General features: G+C 47.0%; 1 protein-coding gene and 1 long non-coding RNA gene across 2 annotated transcripts; one reads left to right on the top strand and one right to left on the bottom strand.

Moving 5' to 3' along the window:
* Positions 1-1,223: 1,223 nt before the first annotated feature.
* On the bottom strand, positions 1,224-4,380 carry Gpr135 (G protein-coupled receptor 135). The gene is given in 2 exon segments (NM_181771.2): positions 1,224-2,001; positions 2,031-4,380. A coding segment is annotated over 1 exon segment (1,374 nt). The 5' UTR covers positions 4,271-4,380; the 3' UTR covers positions 1,224-2,001; positions 2,031-2,896.
* Positions 4,381-4,447: 67 nt separating this feature from the next.
* Positions 4,448-6,584, top strand: LOC148005305 (uncharacterized). Its single transcript, XR_015623113.1, has 3 exons — positions 4,448-4,507; positions 4,956-5,093; positions 5,983-6,584. It is a non-coding gene; the product is annotated as an uncharacterized LOC148005305 (long non-coding RNA).
* Positions 6,585-9,653: the final 3,069 nt, after the last annotated feature.

Consider the following 9,653-nt stretch of genomic DNA (forward strand, 5'->3'; position numbering starts at 1 on the left):
TTAATAAAGATGGAAGAAAAACAATACAAAACATAGTTTCTTTACTCTTTGTCCACTAAGTTATATAATTTCATGCTGGTGGTAAGCATGAGGAAGGCTAACTGTTAGCTTTATGGAAAATCATTGCATCCTCAATATCTAAGTATTTATAGGGGGTAGACTGGTGATCAGTCTTTGTGAATGTATCTTTTGCTTCTGGGTTTATCTCCTTTCCTTGACATTCTTCTGAAAAGGCTATCCCTCCCCTCCCCTCCCCTCCCCTCCTCTCCCCTCCCCTCCCCTCCTCTCCCCTCCCCTCCCCTCCCCTCCCTTCCCTTTTCTTCCAATAAAGGAGTCCTGACTATGGACAAGCACAAGGTCCTCACTGAGGCTGAATGTCTTCTGGAGGGAGCCTCTGTGATTTCCACCTGCTAGTTGCTTCAGCACCATGAAAACTGCCCTTGGATAAAGTAAAATCAAAGTGATCTGTGAGGATGAGGATGATGAGCATGGTGTCATAACCTCTCACCCTTACACAGAGAAGGGAGGGGCTACAAAGCTAAACAGATTGCAGGGCAACTCCCACTTCAACCATTTAATAGCCATACAGCAGAAAATGGAAAATGAACACACACACACACACACACACACACACACACACACACACACACACACACACGTGCAAGTTCATGAGCATGCACATGCACACTGCTCATTAACTTGACTAGGGACTTTTTGTTCTCCCTCTTTTATTGCCAGCTATGATTCAGAAAACCACTATGGCTTCTAGAATGGTCTCTTTTTATGACCATTTCCTTTCCCTGACAATGCAGAGGGCAATCCCCCTTCTTCTGTAAAGCCCCTCAAATCATCGCCCTGTGACTTCCAATCTGTTAGATTTTGCCCCTCTACGTCCCTCAGGTTTATTCCACATCATGCCTACTGTTTGATCCCTTCCCTCAGTTCTCCGTAGGTGATCCCCACTCTGTAACAGGACTGCCTCCTTCCTCTAACTGCATAATCTTTCTACAAAGTGAGAGTCCCTGGGCTATAGATTTCACAATGGCAAGACTGTGATTTCTCCTCAAATCCCAGATCTGGTTGCATTAAGCCTGTAACCTTATGATAATAGGCTTTAGAAAAGAGAGATTTTCCCCCCTATCACTTTTGTGCTACATTGACTGTAGCAACAACATACCCAGGTAACCTACAAACTTCCAGAAAATAAGAAAAATGAAAACATCTTGGCTGGTCAAGACAGGAATCATCTATTTCCATCTGTGATTACAAAATAGTGTTGCACACTCACCTGTCACACAGAGATTTATGTAAGAATGAATATCTTAAATGCTTTACATTTTACGCAACGCAGGCTAGATCTGTAAAGCCTTCACATAACGGATGCATTTTCATACTTTTTAAAGTGCTTATTAAAGCTATGCAATACTGGATGAAAAAGAAGCAGAATCAGGAAGGCAAGAAAGTCCAAAGTGACATTCTGTGTGAGAAATTTCACATGTACAAAGCTTAGATTGTGCTTCTGAGTTAGTATAAATTTTTTTTGCAAGTTTCTGAAAATATTTTCAGTTGGCTTGAGGTATCTCTCCAACCTTGTGCCAATAGACTTTTATCCTGCCTTGTAACCCCAAATCAATTCTCTTTCTAATGATGACTATAATATTCTACACAAGCATACCTGTACAGCAGGGGTCTGCTACTAAAGCATACTCTACCTTCTAAATAGAAGGTCCTCTTAGGATACTCTGTGGCTATTCCAAGAACGTGGTCATACTTTTCCAACTACTTTTAGAATTCCATTTGGAATCACATTTGGCAGTTAAAGGCTAAATAGGAAAACCGGTACTACATGTATAATATGTATGTGTAACATATATGCCTACATACATACTTAGCATCACTCACTATATTCAAAGAATTTGATTTCAAATTACAGTTTGGACTCTATGAAAAAAGTTACCCCAATAGAGAAGGATTTTCTAGTATGAAAGTTATTATTATTATTTTATTATTATTATTATTATTATTATTATTATTATTATTATTATTATTATTATTATTAAAACATTTGGAGTGGTATCCCTACAAGCTATCAAACAAGAACAGGTTAGAGGAAGAACACAGGCAGCACAGGAAGAAGACAGGTAATTTGGGGGCTAAAATAGTCTTAGAAGAAACATTGGTTTTTATGTATAAGATTAGACTTCTGTTTAAACAGCTGCAGTATGTTCACTTTGCCCTTTGGGCCGCTGAGTTCTATCTAGTATCAAACGACCTTTACAAAAATCCAGAAGTGGTTTAAAATAAACTCTAAGTTTAAAATCTTGCACAAAAATTCTGGGAGGGAGAGTGCCTCAGTCTTTGTAATAATGTTTCTGCTCTAAGCACCCAGAGCAGGTCAGACGTGCAGGCTCTAGAATCTGAAGTTTTGCCGAATGCTGGTGAAAGTACAGGGGCCTTCAATCAGATCTAAGGGCCTTCGTTCGTTAAAAACAAGCAAACAACAAAACAAAACAAAACAAAGCAAACAGTATTTGAATACAACTGTTAAGTTCAGTTCAGTGATTTTTGTCTCACAGTGTGATTCCTGTAACATGAGCTCTTCAGAAACTGTGAATTTTATTTTTGTTGCTTTTTAGCACTTACACCTTACAATGCTTGGTTTTGTGGTTTAAGATTATTTTAATTTTTGCATTTCACATTCCTTTGGCCACTTTTGAAAAAAGGGAATGTCCTTTTACGTCTTTTATGTTTGAGAATGAAGCGGTAACTCTCCCACTTCTGTCTTTTTAGCTTTAAATGTTTGGCTTTATGAAATAAACGATTCTCCCCGGATTCCCGCATCATTCAATGAGACAAGTGGAAATTTGCTATTACAAGCGGTCCACCCCAACCCTTCTTAGATGCTACTGTCCCTGGTTTCAGATTTATGCTGTTTGTAGACTGCCATAACTGGGTCTGGTGGATCCTCTCGGAAGAAGAGCACAACTGGGTTTTTTCGAGCCCACATGACCACTTCCCCTCCTGACCCACTAGCGGGGTTGGAAGAAGGCATCCTGCTGCAAGCCCCAAGCCTGTTGGCACAGCCATTTCGAAGGCGATTGCGACTTCTGGCCTGAAAACCTAGGCCTTGGCTAGGCAAAAAAACATCCATGTTTCTAGTCCTATATCCCTCTTCGCGGTTGCGACCTAGGAACATAGAAATGTTAGGGTTGCGGATGGCATATATGACCGGGTTGATAGCTCCATTGGCCCAGGTCAGCCAAACAGCTGCCACATTGAGCAGCGAGGGAGCCTGTGTGGTCTGACCCTGCCGGGTAGCAGCCAACAACACCAGGAAGCAGTAGGGGCCCCAGCAGCAGATGACAAAGACAATCATGATGAGCACGGTGGTGGCCGTGCGCACCTCGCTGAAAAAGCGCAGCACGCGCGCATAGGTGGTCATCGGCCGCACACGCACGTCCGACAGGCGCACAGTCTTGCAGATGTGGTAGCGGCAGAAACACATCAGCAGGAAGGGCAGCAGGTAGCAAGCCACCACCAGCCCCACGCTGTAAGCGGCGCCCAGCTGCGCAGGGTCTGGGGAGGTTCTGTAAAGGCAGCGGTGGAAGCTCTGCGGAGTCGGGGGCTCCCGGGGTGCCCGGAGCAGCTCCCAGGGCAGGGAGAAGCCGAGCGCAGCCAGCCACGCTCCGGCCAGCAGCTGCAGCGCGCGCCGCCGGCCTAGCTTGTCCCGCGGCGGCCGCACGATGGCGCAGTAGCGGTCCAGCGAGATGAGCGCCACGCTGAACGTGGAGACGATGCCGAAACACGAACTGAAGAAGCGGCTGGCGGCGCAGAAGCTGCGCCAGGGCCCCGAGTCTCCCGGCGGCGCAAACAGGTCGAGGAAGGCGGCGGGTAAGCAGAGCAGCGCAGTGAGCAGGTCCGACAGGGACAGCGATAGGATGAAGGCGTTGGTGACCGTGCGCAGCTGCCGGTGCTTCACGATCACCCCCATCACCGCGCAGTTTCCCAGGCTAGACAGTAAGAAGATGAGCAGGAGCACGAGCGCCTGGGCGGCCACTGCTGCCCCGTGCCAAAGCAGCGGTGCCGGTCCCCGAGACCCAGCCGCCTCCGGCCTGCCCGCATCGCTCTGGTTTCCCAGCGTTACGGTGGCTACGGAGCTGAACGACAGCGCGGCCGCGGTGGCCGTGGAAGCCGCCCCTCCGGGATGTGCGCTACCCGGCAAGGTTGCACTCGCAGCCGGGCGGCTCGGCGGCCGCGCCTGCTCCTCCATAGGTTCCCGGGCAGGCCGCCGCTCTGCTCATCCCGCAGCAGGGTGAAAGGTTGTGCTGACCAGAACAGCAGCCGCGGGGAGTGGGTGGGACTCGGTCACCACCCGGGACTGGTGGAACCTTGACGTGGGTTCCAGGCGTTGCCGAGGGAACCGCCTATTTACGCAGGAGCGCGGGGCGGGACGCTAGCCTGGTACCCCAGAAAAGCCGGCCTACATCATCCCCTCTTCCTGCTGGAGGTGAGCAAGCTAGGGGGCTGCTAGTCTGAGGGATGGCATGGTTCACCTCTGGCACCCTGACAGGCTAGAGAAAGCCAGACCACCCTGCAAACGATCGGCAGATTCAATAGAGGTGCCTCTCCTTTTCTGTCCAGCATAGATGCCCTAGGGAAGGCCTTTGAGGGGAGTGGGGAAGGGGATGCTGCTGTGGGCATCACTGGTGTGCACATGTAGGAAAGGAAAACAGCCTACTTCTGGAGATCTTGGACTGGGTGGGCTGGGGTGCTCCAATACTTCTGTATTTTGAGTGGGCAACAGAATCAGTCGTGTTACAAGCGACTAGGTTCCAAACTCAGTTTCAGACAATGTAGCTCTGGGGTGAAGGACCAAGAATTCATATTGATTGTGATGATGGTGATTTAAGGGCTGCACTTTGAAAACTACTGCTGTAACAAATTTGTTTCAGTAGACTTCTTGCTGACGCTCAACATTCCTGAGGTTGGGCTCCCGGCTTAAGCCTGATTCTGAACAGGTGTTCTCATTGACTGCCATGCGGATCTAGGAGGGAAGATGTCATCTACTGTTCAAGGGCCCGGACGTCTGGATGGTAACTGGTTAATGCATGGGGAGAGATGGAGGGGGATAGGTTCTGCCTCAGTTTCCATTCGGTCTCTGGAATGTAGTATGCATGCCATCCAAGGCACTGCCAGTCACCTGCACTTTGGCGAATACTGATGGGGAGAGACAGGACCAGGAAAGGGCTGGCTGCCCAGCAATGTTGCATCTCCAGATTGTGGCTATGGCCTTGAATAGGAAATGCTTGATTAAACCTCTGGTTACCTGTGTTCTTTAAAGACTGTTTGCAAAGTCTGGGGCCAGAGCCAGCAACAGCAGGACTGCTGGGGAACTGATCTGATAGTTGAGAGGAGGTCCAGACTCTTAAGCTCCAACAGGCTCTCCAGGAGACATTCATACCCCCACAAGCTCGAGAAAGTCCTGAAGAATGACTGGGACCCTTGCGGGTCTTGGAATCCATATTGCTGCTACAGGGTTTATTTCAGTGCATGCTACGAGGAACTTAGAGTGTAAATACAAGTGCATTTAAGGATTTCTCAGAATGAGCCTTACACAGTCTGGGCTAGATCGTCATGTCTGCATTCTTTGTTGGAGGGGCTATTCCAGGCAGAGGATGACTGGCAGCATTTTGTATCCCATTGGATGGCAGCAGCTGCAACAACTAAAAATATTTCCAGAAATCCCCACATCCCCTTCCGGCAAAGACAACCCCAGGTGACAAGCCTTTTCAATGCAAAGATACACAACCTATAGGCTGTTTAGAAAATACGATCAAGCATAGTTTTAGGAAATAGCAAATAAAGGTCCTTGTCAGTCTTAGTCAAACAAATACATTACAAGGAGATGAGGTGTTTTATTCTAATATGAAATCCCATCAAGATAGTTGCTAGAGTATTTTTTTTTCTTTTTCTTTTTTTCAGAGCTGGGGACCGAACCCAGGGCCTTGTGCTTGCTAGGCAAGCGCTCTACCACTGAGCTAAATCCCCAACCGTTGCTAGAGTATTTAATAAAGACTTTTTAAGCCAAACCACATGGACTATTGGGGGAGGGAGGGATCAGAGGAGAAGACAGAAGACAAGATACAGTGAATGCAAACATGAGTGCAAGAGGTTAATGCTGAAGTTGACAGTGTCTGAATTCTAGGCTACAAGCAGGCGGTGCGGGAGGTTGTAAAAGGGAAATGTGTACGGTTTTCATGGGACAGCATTTGTGTGCTGTACTTTGTGGAGACTGGATGTTATGGAGGCATGGTGGTTTGGATACGCTTGGCCAGAGAATGGCAGTGTTTGGAGGTGTGGTCTTGTTGGAGGAACTGTGTCACTATGGGTGTTGGCTTTAAGACCCTCAGCCTAGCTGCCTAGAAGTAGTCTTCTCCTAGTGACCTTCAGATGAAGGTGTAGAACTCTCAGCTCCTCCTGCACCATGCCTGCCTGGATGCTGCCATGACCCCACCTTGATGAAAATGGACTAAACCTCTGAACTTGTAAGCCAGCCCCAATTAAATGTTGTCCTTATAAGAGTTGCCTTGGTCATGGTGTCTGTTCACAGCAGTAAAACCTTAACTAGGAGAGGAGGTGTAATGAAACTAGCAGTTGACCTTTACCAAACAAGGCCCACAGTCAGGGACATGGTTCAAACAAGCAAGAGGGACCTCACACCATCCCGGTTCACTTCTTTCCTTGTCTGCACCAGTGTCTTCTCTGCCAGTTTATCTTTTTCCTGTTGGAATCTAGTTCTCTACCCCTCTGAACATCCTTATTCCCCTTCAGAGACTCTCTATTCTAACCCTATACTGTTTCCATAAGTATGAATGGGGTAACTTGGGGACAGGGCAGTGAATGAAAAAGAAGAGAGTGGTGTATAGAATGTCAGAGGTAGCTAAAGTCAAGGAGTCATTAAAGGGGCAAAGCAAGGCAGGTAGGTGATCTAGTTAGTAAGGCACAATGGTAAACCTTCTGGTCTCATCTCAGTTTGACCCTTGCTTGTGAAGGCCAGCTCCACCCTTTACCTAAAAGGCAGCCTTTCTGAGTATTTTAGGGTGAGGAGAAGTTTCTCAGTAAGGGTCCACTCACTTGTCAAACCTAAGCCCCTAAACCTAAGGGGAGTCTCCCTCCAGACACCCCAGAGTATTAGAAACAGTCCAACTCAAGCCCAATCAAGCCAAATCTGCATTTTAAGACCTTAGGTGAACAGCTACATAGAAGTATGAGGGCTGAAGGGTGGCCCAGTTCTTAAGGAATTTAGATTTGGAACGAGAAGTGGGTGTGGACCGTGGCTTACACAAAAGTATCATATTCAGTTGGAGGATGAGTATCAACCCAATAGTCCAGGGAGCCTCACTGAGTCAGGCACCAAAGAGTTAGGAAAGCTGCTCTCCCAGGAACCACACCTGAGTACAAGGAGCCAGCACAGTCCACCATGGGCGTGATGAACTCTGTGGTAACCGTTCTATCTGACAGGTCGAGCAGTTTCCAGAGAGTAATGACACAGAAACCAGTGGTTGGATTCAGAGGAAAGCGTATCTAGAAGCTTGAATCCCAAGGGTAAGCGTTGGGGTGGAAGCACGCTAAAACACAGACAAGACTGCTTCTTTTATCTTCTTTAGATGGATACCTTTAAGCACTCAGGGGGTGCCACTGACGGGAAGGAGGTTGGGATGCTCCATTCTGTTGATATGGTAAGGCTTGAGATGGACTGGGTTGCAGGGAGCAGTATCCAGAAGCAGAATCAACATTGCTCCCATTTGAACGCCAGAGGAGGTGGCATTGGTCTCCATAGTCTTTCTGACTCCAAGGCAGAGCAAAGGACAGGATAGATTAGAATGTCGGGTGTTGAGCATTATACTTCGTTGGAGTCACACAGCCTCTGGTTGACTATACTACAAGCCAAGAGTGATTCAACATGCGTGTCCTTACCACACCTATACATGGGATGAAGCCATGGCCTCCTACATGTGAGGCTCTACCCTGAGGCAGTTAATGGAGAATGTACACTATCTGTAGACAATTCTAAAACAAGAAGGAAAACAACCAAAAGCCACCTGTTCTTTATTACTACCAAGAATTGAGGATTCCTAACTGTCACAGATAAAAGTTCTGCATCCGGTTGGGGATTTAGCTCAGTGGTAGAGCGCTTGCCTAGCAAGCGCAAGGCTCTGGGTTCGGTCCCCAGCTCTGAAAAAAAGAAAAAAAAAAGTTCTGCATCCTTGGTAGCCATGGGATACCAACAGCAGTGTGCTGTTTCCAGGTAAAGGATGTGGATGCGTTTGGTCTTATTAATGCGACACATGATTAAGAGAAAACAGCGATTCTACTTGTATTTCTTTAAATAGAGCATATCCCCTAATCTATGGAAATTTAGTCACACTGAGTTAATAAGAGTGCCCCTTTTTTCCTTTGAGGTAAGTCATGACACAAACCACAAGTAATTGGAGATAATGGGAAAAATTTAAAAAAAATTACTTTTATGTTTTTCTTTAGGTTAGGTAATGGAGTTTTAGACACCCGCCCCCAATGGGTCAATAAAGGCTTGCTGGGAGAGACCACCACTTAGCATGGATTAATTAAATATCTAGTGTGCTCAGAACTGAAGTACATTACATACCTTACAGAAGATATACTGAGTTTTCCGAAGGCACCACAGTTAATGTTTCAGTTTAGGATGGCAGACAATGATCCATTTTATTATTAAAAGATCGGGCCTTGGGGCTGGGGATTTAGCTCAGTGGTAGAGCGCTTACCTAGGAAGCGCAAGGCCCTGGGTTCGGTCCCCAGCTCCGAAAAAAAGAACCAAAAAAAAAAAAAAAAAAAAATCGGGCCTTAATATATATATATCGTCTGACCTCAAACTTTACAATATTCTTGTCTCCGTCTCCCAAGTGCTGGGATTATAGGCATATGTCCCCACACCTGGCTTTCAAGCACTGTTTTTGTTTTGTTTTTAAAAAATAGGCTCAAAGGTAAGTATTAACTGGCAAGAATGGCGGTAGTGATATTTCTTTGTTTACAAAATCTAGCAAGCAGGTGATTGTTGAGAGCCAGGCAGATCCAAGGCTTTCCCAGGAGCCCCGCCGTGAAAAGATGATAGGAACCTAGTCTGTGCTCCTGCCCAGGGACAAACTTGGCAAAGTCCAGTCTGGCCCCAGTCCCAGGGCCTGGAAGGAGTTAAAAGTTTCCGATCTGGAGACTTAGCTTTTCCCACTGAAGGCTCTAGGGTTAGCAGCATCAGGGACGCTGTGTACTTAGACTGTGATGCCCTGGTGTATCCTGTGCTGCTTTTGTGTAGCACAGCTTGGTTAGCTTCCTGCTGGCTCTGTCCCATTGGATGATGGCTTTCTGTGGGATGTGTCCCATTGGATGATGGCTTTCTGTTGGCTCTGTCCCATTGGATGATGGCTTTCTGCTGGCTCTATACCATTGGATGATGGCTTTCTGTTGGCTCTGTCCCATTGGATGATGGCTTTCCGCTGGCTCTATCCCATTTCCCCTACAAATAGCACACAGGACGGTGCGCTTCGTGGTAAACTTGCTTGGCGCAAGACATGGCTTGTGCAACACTCCCTGAGCCCACCTCGTCTACCTTCTTTACCTAT

Source organism: Rattus norvegicus, chromosome 6 (assembly GCF_021556685.1).
Source record: "Rattus norvegicus strain SHRSP/BbbUtx chromosome 6, alternate assembly SHRSP_T2T, whole genome shotgun sequence".
Lineage (NCBI taxonomy): Eukaryota > Metazoa > Chordata > Mammalia > Rodentia > Muridae > Rattus > Rattus norvegicus.